Genomic DNA, 15,296 nt, shown 5'->3' on the forward strand with positions numbered 1-15,296 from the left:
GTGCACCAGTCCCTCCTGCAGCAAATCACCCCCACAACATGATGCTGCCACCCCCATGCTTCACTGTTGGGATGGTGTTCTTCGGCTTGCAAGCCTCACCCTTTTTCCTCCAAACATAACGATGGTCATTATGGCCAAACAGTTCAATTTTTGTTTCATTAGACCAGAGGACAGTTCTCCAAAAAGTAAGATCTTTATCCCCATGTGCACTTGCAAACTGTAGTCTGGCGTTTTTATGCCATTTTTGGAGCAGTGGACTCGTTTTACTGTGGATATAGATACTTGTCTACCGGTTTCCTCCAGCATCTTCACAAGGTTCTTTGCTGTTGTTCTGGGATTGATTTGCACTTTTCACACCAAACTATGTTCATCTCTAGGAGACAGAATGCGTCTCCTTTCTGAGCGGTATGATGGCTGCGTGGTCCCATGGTGTTTATACTTGTGTACTATTGTTTGTACAGATGAACGTGGTAACTTCAGGCATTTGAAAATTGCTCCCAAGGATGAACCAGACATGTGGAGGTCCACCATTTTTTTCTGAGGGATTTCTTTTGATTTTTCCATGATGTCAAGCAAAGAGTCACTGAGTTTGAAGGTAGGCCTTAAAATACATCCACAGGTACAACTCCAATTCAGTACACCTCCTATCAGAAGCTAATTGGCTAATTTTCTAAAGGCTTGACATAATTTTCTGGAATTTTCCAAGCTGCTTAAAGGCACAGTTAACTTAGTGTATATAAACTTCTGACCCACTGGAATTGTGATATAGTCAATTAAAAGTGAAACAGTCTGTCTGTAAACAATTGTTGGAAAAATTACTCATGTCATGCACAAAGTAGATGTCCTAAACGACTTGCCAAAACTAGAGTTTGCTAATATGAAATCTGTGGAGTGGATAAAAAATGAGTTTTAATGACTTCAACCTAAGTGTATGTAAATTTCTGACTTCAACTGTAAGAGCTAGCAATCTCATAATTTAACACAGAGTGGATGCCTTACATGCCCAACTTAAGAATCTGTGCCCTCTGATTGAACTCTTATGGTAAATCGCTGTTGAACCATTAAAGATTCCAAGACACAGTGCAAGAACTGCATCCAAATCAACTTTAATATAAAGAGATAATAGGGTAGTTAATATGAAAAACTGGCATTGATTTCCAAGATGAGTGTTTACCATACAAACAACCCTAGACATGTTCAAACAAACTCTTCTAAGTGATTCATTAATCATCGCGGAGCCTCAAGCACTAAAATCTGACATGACGGAAAAATAAATCTACCAAATAAGGCTGCTGGCAGTACAATCTGACCTTTGACCTGCGGGAGGAAATAATTGCTTTTAAAAACAAACAAATTGGACTGGAATCTGAATTGCCTAACTGTGTGAGGTCTGCTGTACATCGTGCAAAGATCCGAGCTCTTCTTAACATGTAGTTTAGGAACATCGCATCGAGAGGAAGACGCAAAGTACTCCTCATGGTACAACTTGCAAAAAATTACCATGCTGTTTTGGACATGGTTGGTACCATGGTAATACCAGGATATTTTTTGATCTACCTTTTGAAGTACCATGGTAATACCATGAAAATGGTGATTGTTCAGGTCTATGGTATCAAAGTAGCATGTACCATTTGATATCTAATGTTATATGGTAATGCATGTTATGGTATTCTTTGAAGTGCCTTGGAGTACCATACAAATACCATGAAAAAATAAAATAAATAACATAGCATTACCATGGCATACTTCTATACAAAATGATCTAGGATAAAAAATAACCCAATAAACCATTATGGTAAGGTGATAACCATGATATTTAATACCACTGTACCACCACAATAAAAGGCTGGTTCACTTATGTAATTATTTTGGATCACATTTTTTAAAAGTATATAAGCGATTTTATAAAGATATTATGTCAATTTCACAATTATGTCATCTTAAGTCTTAAACCAGTTCAATCATGAAGATGAAACTGTTGAAATGTAATGCGTAATGATGAAATTTATTCCAAATCGCCATTAAAATATCTACTTAATTAAATGATGTGTGGCTGTGCGGAACATTTAGATTTAGAAAACATTTTAACATTTAAAAAACTGCTATGAAATGGTCGTGTTAAACCTTTGATCCAACTATCGAACGGTTCTAAAACTCACTTAAACCTTAAACTAAACCACAACTATGCTGGCTGTATACATTTCTTACATTAAAGCAAATGATTTTTATAAAAGGAGACAAAAATGGTTTGCGTTTCAGCTATTTTCACAGAATTTGTTTATATGTGGCACATTCCCAATAACTGACTCGTATCCCAAAATTGTGTTATCTTTAATTAGTTTAAATGATTTTGTTATGAGGAAGATATTGAGAGCCAGATATTGCCCTATACGGACAGGAAGTATTGGCTTCCTTATTCCTGTTTGTGTTGAACTGTAATGAAATTATTCTAGAGTTTATCACAAGAGGGCAGCATAGTTTCAAGCTTGAGAGAGAGAGAGATAATCATATTTCAGAATATACAGGAATAGATATGCCCTTTAGCAATGAGACTTTTTCATTGCATTTGGTGAAAAGAACATGTTTAGGCATTTTCCACTGTGATTTAGAGTATTATTACAAACTTCATGAATACCATAATCTCAGTTCTGTTTTCACTTTACTCTTGAAACACACAATGGACCAAAAATATGCCTTACATGATAAAAAAGTCATTAATTGCTTGCCAATTAAATATATATATATATTGTTTATGAATTAACATGTACAATTGTAAAATGCACCTTTAATGTTTAGTTGTCTTTTTAAATTTAAAACCTAATGCATGCAGTAAATGAACCTAATAAACATTGAAATAATATATATAAATAATGTAAGTTATAGTTACATTATATAAAATAAATAATATGAAAATAATTATATAAATAATATACTGTGTTTGATATAAATAATATAAATAAAACATTTAGTGTAAATATAGTAAATATACAGTGTATATATATATATATATATATATATATATATGAACAAATTAGTCAATTAGATAAAACATTAAAATTTAAATTTACAATTTTATATTAATTAACATGCAAGGTTTTGTTGTCCTTTAAATCCATAACTTTTAACTTTAGATCATATGCATTTCATTTTAATGCACATAGTATGAAAAAAGTGTATAATAAATACAGTATATGAACAATTATAATGTAATAAAGTGTAGTGATCTATAAATATCTATTGTATGCACAAACTTAAGTCAAAATTAATAAATGAAATAAAACAATTAAATAATGTGCTATTATAAACTGCTCATTGAGTTGAACTTTTAACTTTAAAACCTAATGTACATATTAACCTAACGCACATAAAGAAAATAAAGTGTTTAATATAGTATATAATCAAATATACAGTAGTTTATATTTAACATATAGGTCTAGAATAGGCCATTGTAATTAGCTGTTCTTTTAATTTGTAACTTTAATGCATATGAATGTAATGCACTCAAAGAAAATACAGTGTTTAATATTGAATAAACCAATATATAGTGTAATATAATATACTGTGCTATATATATCTACTGCATATAACAAGAACCACAGAGTAGCTAGGCCTACTTGTTACTAGCTCCTGTCTTATTAGAATAATCAAGGTCATAGAGACAGTACAGATGTATTACTCTTTGAAGTAAGTGCTTTTGAGAACATATGTAGGCATAACATTTGTAAAGAATGCAGAAGGGGTCTCCTCCATATAAACATGCCTACCGCCCAGTGAAATGACACACCATGCAGAAACCAGCCGCCCGTGAACAGTGATTATGAAAGGTTGCGTGCAATCTGTCAAATTGTCTCATTTGCATAATAAACTCAGAGAGCAACCACTCTCCTCTGGCGCAGATAAACCGCAAGTGTATTCAAGCAAATTTTCTGAAAGAAGTGATTTGCGTCCCCTAAAAAGGTCCTCACATTATAATGTCAGTTACTGTATAATAATAACACTTAGAACAGAATTCTAATGTATTATAGTGTGCTATATAGATCTTGTGTATATCTAAAGCCATTTAGAAAAACAACCTTAGAATTAGGGTTAGGTTAGTGTTATTATACAATTAAATAATGCACAGTAAATTTTAACTTAATGTATTATGAACTTAATTCATGTTAAGGAAAGTGTAAAATAAATGTAGTATATCAACAAATATGACGTAAATATAAAATGTATAGCCTAAATAAACTGTTTGCAGAAAATAGTCAACTGTAAAAAACGTTAACATGCAATTACAAAGGTAGCCTGGGTAGCTCAGCGAGGACGCTGACTACCACCCCTGGAGTCACAGGTTCGATTCCAGGGTGTGCTTAGTGACCCCAGCCAGGTCTCCTAAGCAACCAATTTGGCCCGGTTGCTAAGGAGGGTAGAGTCACATGGGGTAACCTCCTTGTGATCGTGATTAGGGGTTCTCGCTCTCAATGGGACATGTGGTAAGTTGTGCGTGGATCGTTGAGAGTAGCATGAGCCTCCACGTGCTGTGAGTGTCCGCGGTGTCATGCACAATGAGCCACGTGATAAGATGCACGGATTGACGGTCTCAGAAGCGGAGGCAACTGAGATTTGTCCTCCGCCACCCGGATTGAGGTGAGTAACCGCGCCACCACAAGGACCTGCTAAGTAGAGGGAATTGGGCATTCCAAATTGGGAAAAAACCTACAACTGCAAAATGCATATTAAATGCTTTAACTGCCCTTTTAACATATAACTTTCAAATCTAATGCATATTCTAAAGTATGTAGAACAAAATAGGATATAACAGATATAGTATTCAAACAAATGTAGTGTTATATAGCATAATGTGCCTAACTACATATATGCACAAAATAGTTCATTCGATTCAAATGTAAAAAACGTAAAATGTAATTAACATAATGATAAAATGCATAGTAAATATTTGACCATAACATAAACCTATAAGCTTAAGTGAACATATCGGAGACCTCACATTTCACTTTCAGTTACAGTATAATGTTACTAACAGCAAATACTTATATAGTAGTGTGCTATATAGATCTATCATTTGTACAGATTAGTTATTTAGATAAGACAACTTTACAATTAAAAAACATGTTCAATTATAAAATGTACAGTAAATATATATATATTTAGGGTAAATACATATACAGTATGTGTGCTAATGTATAGATGAAATAGTAAATGATATAAGAAAACTTTACAATTAATTATCTTGCTATTATAAAATGTACATTCAATGTTTTAACTGGCCGTTTAACTTAATTTTTAACTTTAAAATCTAATGCACATGATCCAAAAGCATATAGAAAAGATAAAGTGCACAGTGTGCTATACTATATGCACAAAATTTGGAAACACTACAATAAGGTTGTATTGCTTATTATTAGTTAACTACATTAGTTAACAAACTAACAATGTTATAACAGTACTTTTACAGCACTTATTAATTTGGGTTAATGCAAATTTCAACATTACATAACATACCTTTTTTAAATGAAAAGTTCTATATATGAGTTAATACATTAGTATGAACTAGCAATTTTACTTATATTACTAAACATCAACCAGGATTAATAAATGCTTTTGAATACGTATTTTTCATTGTCAGTTCATGATAGCTAATGCATTAACTAATGTCATTTAAAATCATTTAATGTAATGCACAGTAAATGTGTTACCATAACAAAAACCTATAAGATAAGGTTACTATAATGCAAACCTCTCATTCCACTTTGTTACAGTATAAAACTTAAAACAGAATATCACAACATGTGAAAATATATGTGTATGCACTTAAACACCACTTTAGAAATGCTTTGAAACATCTGAAATGAGACCTGTTGGAACTTCAGGGACTGAAACTGTTCTATCGTTTTTTTTTTGTATTTTACTTCTAGGCTTATACTAATTAACTCCCTTCTTTGCCAGCATCTGCTTTAGTGCTTTTACAAAATAGCAAACAAACAAATAAACAATTAGCCACTACAAACCCAAGGAACCATACGGTAGCCTATAACCAAATTGTTGTTGTATCAAATCTTGTTTAAAGGTGAAGTGACAATTTCTGCACCACTAGTGTCAGGAAACAGAATTGCAAAATTCAGTATTGTGATCTGCTATTCGTCGGACAATAGATAGCCCCGCCCCAAACTCACGCCATTGGTTGAGCTAAACAAACAGAATAATGTTTTGATAGTGCCACCGAGTTAGTGTTTTCACTTTTGGCTTACTTACAGTTGACTCAGCATATTTAGCTGGGAGAAGAGAAAGTATTGTAAAAATACACACATCATCTCTAAGGAATTCCACCTTGATTGAATACGAATACAAATAATCAGTCCAAAAAAAAAAAAAAAAATTATGGCTGATGAGCAAAATCATTGCTATTTTTTCATCTTCCTCCAAAAAAGATTCTTGGCTCCTTCTCTAGTTTTAGTTTGCTACGCCTTGATTCAATTGATGTGCCATTTGTAGCAGAACTCTGCCACGGGCAGCGGATGGTCCAATTTATTTCTTTCTCGTTTATTACAAATTTCCATGGCTTTTGGCTGCTCTGATGCAAATAGCGCTTTGATGGGCTCCTGAGGAAAAGTGCTAATGAGTTAGTGTCTGACGAGGAAAGCAGTTAGGCCCAGATCTCCTTTTCCATTTCTTTGTTTCGCAATATGAATTAATATTCTTAAAGGTGAAGTCAGATGGCAGCAGCACTGGTATGTTTATCTTTAGAGAGGCAAGAGTTATGGACAGAGAAGACAGCAAATAGCATCAGGTGAAAGGTTCAATCCTCCAGACAAACCCAACGGCATTTGTTGAGATTCACACTGACCTGACTGCGAGGTGATATCATACAACAGATGAGACCGGCCTGGGTAGCTCAGCGAGTATTGACGCTGAATACCACCCCAGGAGTCGCAAGTTCGAATCCAGGGTGAGTGACTCCAGCCAGGTCTCCTAAGCAACCAAATTGGCCCAAGTGCTAGGGAGGGTAGATAGGTCATGATTAGTGGTTCTCGCTCTCAATGGGGCGTGTGGTGAGTTGGCCTATACATTTTATCAGTTTGTGCATTCCCTGGGAATCGAACCCATAATCTTGGTGTTGCTAGCACCATGCTCTACCAGTACGGGAACCCACAGGAACTTCTCAAAATTTTTGTTACAGTAGATTGCTCTGAAATCAATGTATCTTGTTTAGGATGTTGAGACATTTCTACTGGAAAACAAGACAAAATTACTGATTAAGAAACTGCAAAAATGTTTGCGGTTTCTCTCGATTATCATACTAACTTCTCTCAGATATTTTATGTGATTATTATGATTTATTTATGATTAATTGGGTAAAAATAAAACCAGATTGTAATAAATGCATCTGTTCCATTTTTGCCAGTGTTGGAGACTTTGAAACTGTAGCTTCCCAAGTCACAATTACTTATAACTTGAAGTAGTTAGACGACAGCCAATCTACTCTTTAAAAAAAAAAGTAGTTTAAGGAATATTCTGGTTTCAGTACAAGTTAAGCTCAATCAACAGTGTTTGTGTCATAATGTTGACTACCAAAAAAAGTTATTTTGTATTTTTCTTTAAAAAAAGCAAAAATCTGGGTTACAGTGAGTCACTAACAATGGAAGTGAATGGGGTCAATCTGTACACATTAAAATTCTCACTCTTTCAAAAGTATAGACACAAGACACCAACAATATGTTTGTTAACATGATTTTAGTGTGATAAAATCGCTTATTAACCTTTTCTGTGTAAAGTTATTCACCTTATTCCGCCCCGCCCCTTTTACATGCTCCGCTCTTCCAAATGTTGTCATCTAACTTACTGTTTGTATTGAAGTTTACCGGGAAGAGTCGATCAAAAAGGATTACGTGTGGGAGCACAAAGTATTTTTCATCAAGAGTTGATGCCGATGGGGGCCTGGGTAGCTCAGCGAGTAAAGATGCTGACTACCACCCCTGGAGTCATGAGTTCGAACCCAGGGTGTGCTGAGTGACTCCAGCCAGGTCTCCTAAGCAACCAAATTGGCCCGGTTGCTAGGGAGGTTAGAGTCACCTCCTCCAGGTGGGGTAACCTCCTCGTGGTTGCTATAATGTGGTTCTCGCTCTTGGTGGGGCGCGTGGCGAGTTGTGCATGGATGCCGCGGAGAATAGCGTGAAGCCTCCACACGCCTACGTCTCCGCTGTAACACGCTCAACAAGCCACGTGATAAGATGCACGGATTGATGGCCTCAGACGCAGAGGCAACTGAGATTTGTCCTGCGCCACCTGGATTGAGGCGAGTCACTACGCCACCATGAGGACTTAGAGCGCATTGGGAATTGGGCATTCCAAATTGGGGAGAGATAAAAAAAAAGAGCTGCTGATGTGAGTCTGCATGACCCCTTTGCTATGTGAAAATGCTCATAAGGTGTTTTATCTGTCACTCTAAATGTTCGTTTTTACCACACCCGTGGAGGTAAATTGGACCTGCAGATCACATTCAGATTTACTTGTTAAAATGTGAAGTTCCAACAGTGATAGCTCTTATTATTACACATGCAAGTTCAACATTAAATAAAATTACAATTGTACTTTTTAAAATGAAGTTGTCACCATTTTTAGAGGATTAAAATTTTCTCAAATGGTTGTAAACGGAATAAAGAATAAAACATACACTTTCACATGCGTGCGTGTGTGTGTGTGTGTGTGTGTGTGTATAATGTACAGTAGCACCCCTTCCCCCTCCAGGTTTAACACTCAAAACATCTGCTCACCTTAACTATAACACAATGGGTGAATGACACGAAAAGATGGCCAGAGGTGTCGTACAGAGATAATTTAATGATGTTGTGTTGTCTCTTGGAGTTTCATGAGCACAGAAGAATATCAGTACATGCACAGCGTGAAGGTAGGATCTTGTGTATTTATGAAGTACTTTTGTTTTAAAATCTTCCTGCTCTGCTTCCAGATGTTATGATATCCAACAACACTTTAAAATACTCATGATAGCTTTTGACAACTCTATAACCTGTAAATCCACCTCGCTAGCTAATTACACTTACACATCTATATAGCGACTGCTAGAACGGAAGTTCAGAGACAACATTTTCAAGATGGCTGCATGATAGTTCTGAGATGATATTCTTCTCAACACAATTGTACAGAGTGGTTATCTGAGTTACTGTAGACTTTGTCAGTTCGAACCAGTCTGGCCATTCTCTGTTGACCTCTCTCATCAACAAGACATTTCTATTCACAGAACTGCCCCTCACTGGATGTTTTTTGTTTTTGGCACCATTCGGAGTAAATTCTAGAGACTGTTGTGTGTGAAAATCCCAGGAGATCAGCAGTTACAGAAATACTCAAACCAGCCCATCTGGCACCAACAATCATGCCACTGTCCAAATTACTGAGATCACATTTTTCCCCATTCTGATGGTTGATGTGAACATTCTCCTGACCCATATCTGCATGATTGTATGCACTGCTGCCACACGATTGGCGGATTAGATAATCGCATGGATGATTGTTGGTGCCAGATGGGCTGGTTTGAGTATTTCTGGGATTTTCACACACAACAGTCTCTAGAATTTACTCCGAATGGTGCCAAAAACAAAAAACATCCAGTGAGTGGCAGTTCTGTGGATGGAAACACCTTGTTGATGAGAGAGGTCAGCAGAGAATGGCCAGATTTGTTCGAACTGACAAAGTCTACAGTAACTCAGATAACCACTCTGTACAATTGTGGTGAGAAGAATATCATCTCTGAATGCTATTCTGAGATGCGGGTTGGCGCTGTTTTGGCTACACGAGGGGGACCTATACAATATTAGGCTGGTGATTTTAATGTTGTGGCTGATCGGTGTATTTATGTTTAGCCTTTATGGTAATCCATTTGTAGCAAATAGTGAAGTACTTGTGTAAGGAATATGCTAAGGTTGCAGGCTAATCAGTTAGTTGTACCCTATGCTAAGTTAGTAGGCTAACCAGTTAGATTGCATGCTAACTGAAAAAACAAGCTCAGAATTGCAGACAATTACTACTTCTGTATAGATACTCGTATATAGATATGGCAGAAATGGCTGCAGCATTAGTGAATGGCATCTTCTTTCCTTTACACTTAGTGTAAATAACTTCTGTCTAAAGATTGTGAGCAGTGGGTGGCAATACATATCTATATGAGATGAGATTTTGGCTTATGAAGTGATGAGAGCACATTGAGCTTTTGGGTATGATTACAATTCAGGTACAAGGCCAGATTGTGAAATAATTGATTGTTGTGTAGAGATGCCATGTGTGATGACAGCTGATTGGTCTTTGTATATGAGGCCGATAAGCAATTTCATTCTGCCATCTGTCTTGTCAAACTGAGCTTATCAAATTTTGATGTACTGCAGAGTCGTTGCTTATGATTTTCTGGCTTCTGACATCAATGACTTGATATTAACTTAAAAGTGCCACAAGCATTGTTTTTTTCTTCAGAATACTACAGATAAAATGTTGCACATAGGTGTTCTGTAAACAGCACAAAAGAGGCAGGAAAGTGGTGCTCACTTTTTTTAGCCTGTCAATCATTTTGGGTGTTTGGCATTGTTGACATTCTATTGGCTGACTTGTCTTTGGTAGGTGGGGTTAAAGTTAGCTGAAATGGCTTACAATGCATTTTACACATCCTCATATATTGCCACACAAAACCAACCAAACAGTGTTTTCAGACAACATTTCTTTAATACAAAGTCAACATATCTACATACACAGTGGTTTCAAACCAATTATTGTGTCCATCAGAAGTAACAGTTTGAAAGCGATATCACTTGGCCTTCGTACAAAGAAAAACTATTTTCACATTTGGCTTTTTTCTCTTCTTTTTGTTGGCCATTGTGTTAATACGTTTAATTTTTGTATACTGGTTCTTCATTTTATGTACCCTAATACGTTAACCCCAATGTTTTGTTAGTTTGGATCCTTTTGTCCGAGGTCCTTACGTTCCTTACGTTAGGACAAACGGTTTTGACGTTGTTCAAACTTCCAAGCACCTCTGCCATTGTAGATTTTTGTGACCAGTCCATAAAGTCCAATTGCACAAGTGTCCTTTGCTTTCCCAAGGAAAAGTTAGTTAGAAACACACAAAACTCCCAACAGTTTAAAAGGCAGCGCTGGAATTTCCAGATTCCAAGTTCTCTCGGCTCTCATACTTCGTCCCTCAACAAAAAATCCCCGGTGTAAAAAACTTAAAAATAAAAGTATAAACTAAACATGGCATGCATCTGTAAACATCTAGAGCTTTGTAATGACCTATTAATTATGACTTAAAAAGAAAAATGAGATAAAATATGGAACACGGGCAGTGGTGAGAGAGGAGCCTGTTTTATCGTGTTCTATGCTAGTTAGCTATGATGTAGTGAAGCCAATCACCAAACACACAACCATTCAAGGCAATTTGTTCTCATGGTTCATATGGCATTTTATAGGCACTGGGCATGCAAGCCCTTGTTTGATCATCCAAATAAAATAACAAAATCACTTGGAATGAGATAAAAATGCTAAATCAACTAGCGAAGTAAGGGTTTGTCTGCTCTAGTCTTGGTAGGGGTAAAAAGAGGGTTAATTTTTGGGTGAAGCCAATCATTATTTATAAGAAATTATATTTTAAATGAATAAAATGATGCATGTTTTTTGTACTGTTAAGACTGTTTTCATTGTGACATTGTTTTTATGCCACTTAAGCATATTTTCAATCCATTTCTCACTAGCGTAATGCTAAAAACCTCATGACTGTAATGTGAAAAAATTCTATTTCAATTGTTAAGTATTTATATACTCCTTTTATGCTGACTTAAGCCAAAAAAATCATTGCATTATAGTAATTTTAGTAAAAATTACTGCATTGCAATGATAAATCACAAAGATGGCTTACAGTAATGAGAATTAGGTGGTAAATGTGCTTTACTTTCATGAAAACAATGTCACAATACAAACAATCTTAATGGTCTTCAATTTCTTGATTCAAAATATCAATTCTATTTTTTTTTCTTTTGAATTTGGGGTGAAATGTGACCTGGACATGTTTTCATGAGATTAACCCTTTTAGATTAGAGCGCTCCATCCTTTTAAGTTACAACAATGAAAAATAAAATTGATGCCCAAAGACTCATGGCAAAAGGAGAACTCTAGTTATTCACCACTGGGCTTTGAGGCATGTGGCAGCTTAGATAAGAAAAAAGTAAAGACGTGGGGAAAAAAGAATGGATCCGAAAAAAGCGAAATCAAGAGATAAAAATAGCTGTTAGTGTGAGACAAAGCTTCTTTCAAAACTGTGGAAGGTTTTTCTATTAACAATAACATTTTTTAAAATTTTTTTTTTTAATCTCAGTTTTGTTCAAAGACAGAAATCTTGTGGGTCAATTTATACAAATACATATAATATATATATTTGTTTATTTACAGGCATTATATTCAGGATCATAGCTGATATCTAACAAACAACCGAACATTCTGTGGTTTGAAAAATTTGAAATGAAAATTTTATAAAGATGGGCGAAAAGAAAATTCGTTGTTTTTCTTAATTTGTAAGCTGAATGTGGGTAATTGTATTTTGTTCAATTTAGCGTTTAGTAAACCAGTTTTACACATTTAAAAAAAAGTAATACTTTAGTTAAAACTAGCACTACCGCTGGATAACAATGGTAATGGAAATCGTAATTTGTTGTGGGACGACAGGAAGTCGAAGGCTTTTTGACCCTTTGCCTGAAAATGTCTGAATTTCTGAAAATGCATTTCCTCGACTTATTAAAAAAACAATAAAAAAATGCATGACTTCATACAAGCAATTCATCATTTCATGGTGGTATAAAAAAGAAGAGCCCACTTAAAAAAAAAAAACAAACAAAAAAGGCTATTCATATTACGATTTGGATACATCTTTATATTCTGCATTTAAATATACTGTATATGTGAGCGTGTATGTATACATTCACGTCCCATTCGTTTATGTGTACATACACACAAACACATCTCATGTAACATTTATACAGTGAAAAAATAGAATGTCTTTTAACATAATATGAGCAAAATGAGCATTATTATTCTTTTTTTTTGCAGATTAAAAAAATGAGTACAGTATCTTTGTTAAAAAAAAAAAAAACTAAACCAAGAAATCAAATGTCTAAGATAATCAAAATAATACAACATCAATGTATATATTTTTTTCATATGATGTTACAAGAATAAGGCTTTTTTGGAAATAAGATTACACACGACTCCTTTCATCCTCTCACCAATCAGAATCTATAGTTCAAGCACTCTCAAGCATAGCTAATCAGTGGGGAGCAGACTCCTCCCCCTCATACGCATATGCATGAGCGTGCAGAATAGTCCCACCCACAACAACACATTTGAAGATTCAAGTTAGTTGTACAGAAATTATCATGTCGCAAATGTATCACGATTGCCCGTTTCTTGCCTATTTGTCAAAATCCGCTGATGGTGCATCTCCCCAAAACAAACCAATCATAAAATATCCAAGGGATGGGTTGATAGCCATGATGATGAAATCCTATTTTGAGAATATTTAACCGTTGGATTTTAACAGGGCAACACAGGGCAGCAACAGGGTATCATTCTTTAGAAGATCGTTGGGGGTGTCAAGAAATGGATGGAAAGGTGGGACCAATACACAGGCTCACATTTTCATTCACTCAAGTCATATCCTTTCCATTAGATTGAAATCTTCACATGTACACGTACAGCATAATGGAGCGAAAGCAGCATGTTTGGTTTAGAGAGTGAAACAAAATGAAAAAACAGTTGTAAGACAAAAAAAATAAATCACTTGAAAAGATGGCAATGAACGTTGGTCACTGGGGATGCCAAAATACCGAAAGAAAGAAGTACCCACATATCCTTAATCTGGTGGCAATTATGCCAAATCCACGGTGCATGCCAACGGAGAAACGAGTCCAAATGTAACAGTTAAAGTTGCCAAAGAAACTCGAGAGTTTGTTAGTGGTTCCTCTGGTCCAAATCTGCAGGTAACAACAGATGTTTCCTGCCTAAGGTCATGCTCCTATTGGCCAACAGGAGGATGGCGCTATACTGGCAGAAACGTTTGCTAGGATGTCTTCAAATGCACAGATTATATGTCTGTACCTGCAAGGGAAACTGATGCGGTAAGTGGTCCAATTTAAATGGTACGCAACCATTTCCTTAAATGCCCCAATGCCTTGTATGGTTCTCTCTCGTTGGGGATTCTTGTCAGCTCCAGTGGTTTCGAGAGGAGAGTTACTTCTTCAAGTGGATGAATGGTTTGCCTTGAATTGCTTCTTAAGTGGCTCCCAATTTTGTCCGGATGGCAACATGTCACTAGGAGAGGCTTAGAAAATAACCCAAGACGTGAGCAGCACAAGAAGTCTTTTACAACTTGTTTCTACCCATGCCCCAACTTCTCCAAAGATGGCTGCTTGAGTAGACTCTCCAAGCCGTCAAAGAGGTCCACAGTTAGACTTAAAGATATCCTTTCATTGGAAACGTTGATGAAGATTTGGAAACTGCGCATCTGCTTATTTCCATCCTGGTAAACGAGGAAGGATTTCCGATTCAACCAACCAACCTGAAGGTCAACCAATTACCTAACCAGTTTCAGCTGCTAACACCTATCCATTTAATTTAATTGTGGGCAAGTTTTGACTTCTGAATTTGGCCAATTAGTTTGTTTTGCAATATTCACAGGGTAAGTTTGGAAAGAAACAACATATGTCCTCAACATCAGAACACTTGAGGTAAGGTTAGTGGTCCAACACCTAGATCATTCCCACCCTGCAGCCAGAGCCAATACGTTTGTGATCTCCTCATGAGTTTGGGATGTAGAGGGATTTGTTTCTAGTGGGATCCTTTTGCGTGCTTTTCTAGTGTTGCTGTCCAATTGGGATTACTCACAATGCCGTTTTGATTGGTTCCAAAAAGATTTTTTGAAAATGTCCTGTTGTTAAACTTCTCTTTATTTGAATTTTGAATAGTTGTCATTGTTTCATTTTTTTCAAGCAAGTTTCTATGGCTCAGGAGGCTGTGGGGGGATGAGGGTTGTGGGGTAAGGGCAACAAAATGGCTTTTTACGTTGCATAGTGATCAAAACTTCCAAGGTATTCCAGAGCCGCCTGGTAGCAAAACTGATACTCATCCTGTTGAAGTAAAAACAAAGGATCATAAGTGTACTTGCACATTATTTTAGGGAGATTGCAACTAACAATGTAATTTAGAATACTAACACTTGGTACCATGGTATTTCCATGGTTTTT

General features: G+C 36.0%; 2 protein-coding genes across 16 annotated transcripts in view; one reads left to right on the top strand and one right to left on the bottom strand.

The window, feature by feature from the left end:
• The window catches only part of LOC127438849 (uncharacterized), a 687,566-nt gene that overhangs the window by 305,884 nt on the left and 366,386 nt on the right, over positions 1-15,296 (top strand). The gene's annotated exons all lie outside the window — the stretch shown is intronic.
• Positions 10,712-15,296, bottom strand: part of LOC127438810 (receptor-type tyrosine-protein phosphatase S-like) — a 264,336-nt gene continuing 259,751 nt past the window's right edge. For all 15 annotated transcript variants that reach the window (XM_051694665.1, XM_051694666.1, XM_051694668.1 and 12 more), the window contains one exon: positions 10,712-15,179. In XM_051694665.1, coding sequence (XP_051550625.1) covers positions 15,111-15,179 — 69 coding nt within the window. In that variant the 3' untranslated portion in view covers positions 10,712-15,110. The remainder of the gene's footprint in view (positions 15,180-15,296) is intronic.

Source organism: Myxocyprinus asiaticus, chromosome 50 (genome assembly GCF_019703515.2).
Source record: "Myxocyprinus asiaticus isolate MX2 ecotype Aquarium Trade chromosome 50, UBuf_Myxa_2, whole genome shotgun sequence".
NCBI classification, from domain to species: domain Eukaryota; kingdom Metazoa; phylum Chordata; class Actinopteri; order Cypriniformes; family Catostomidae; genus Myxocyprinus; species Myxocyprinus asiaticus.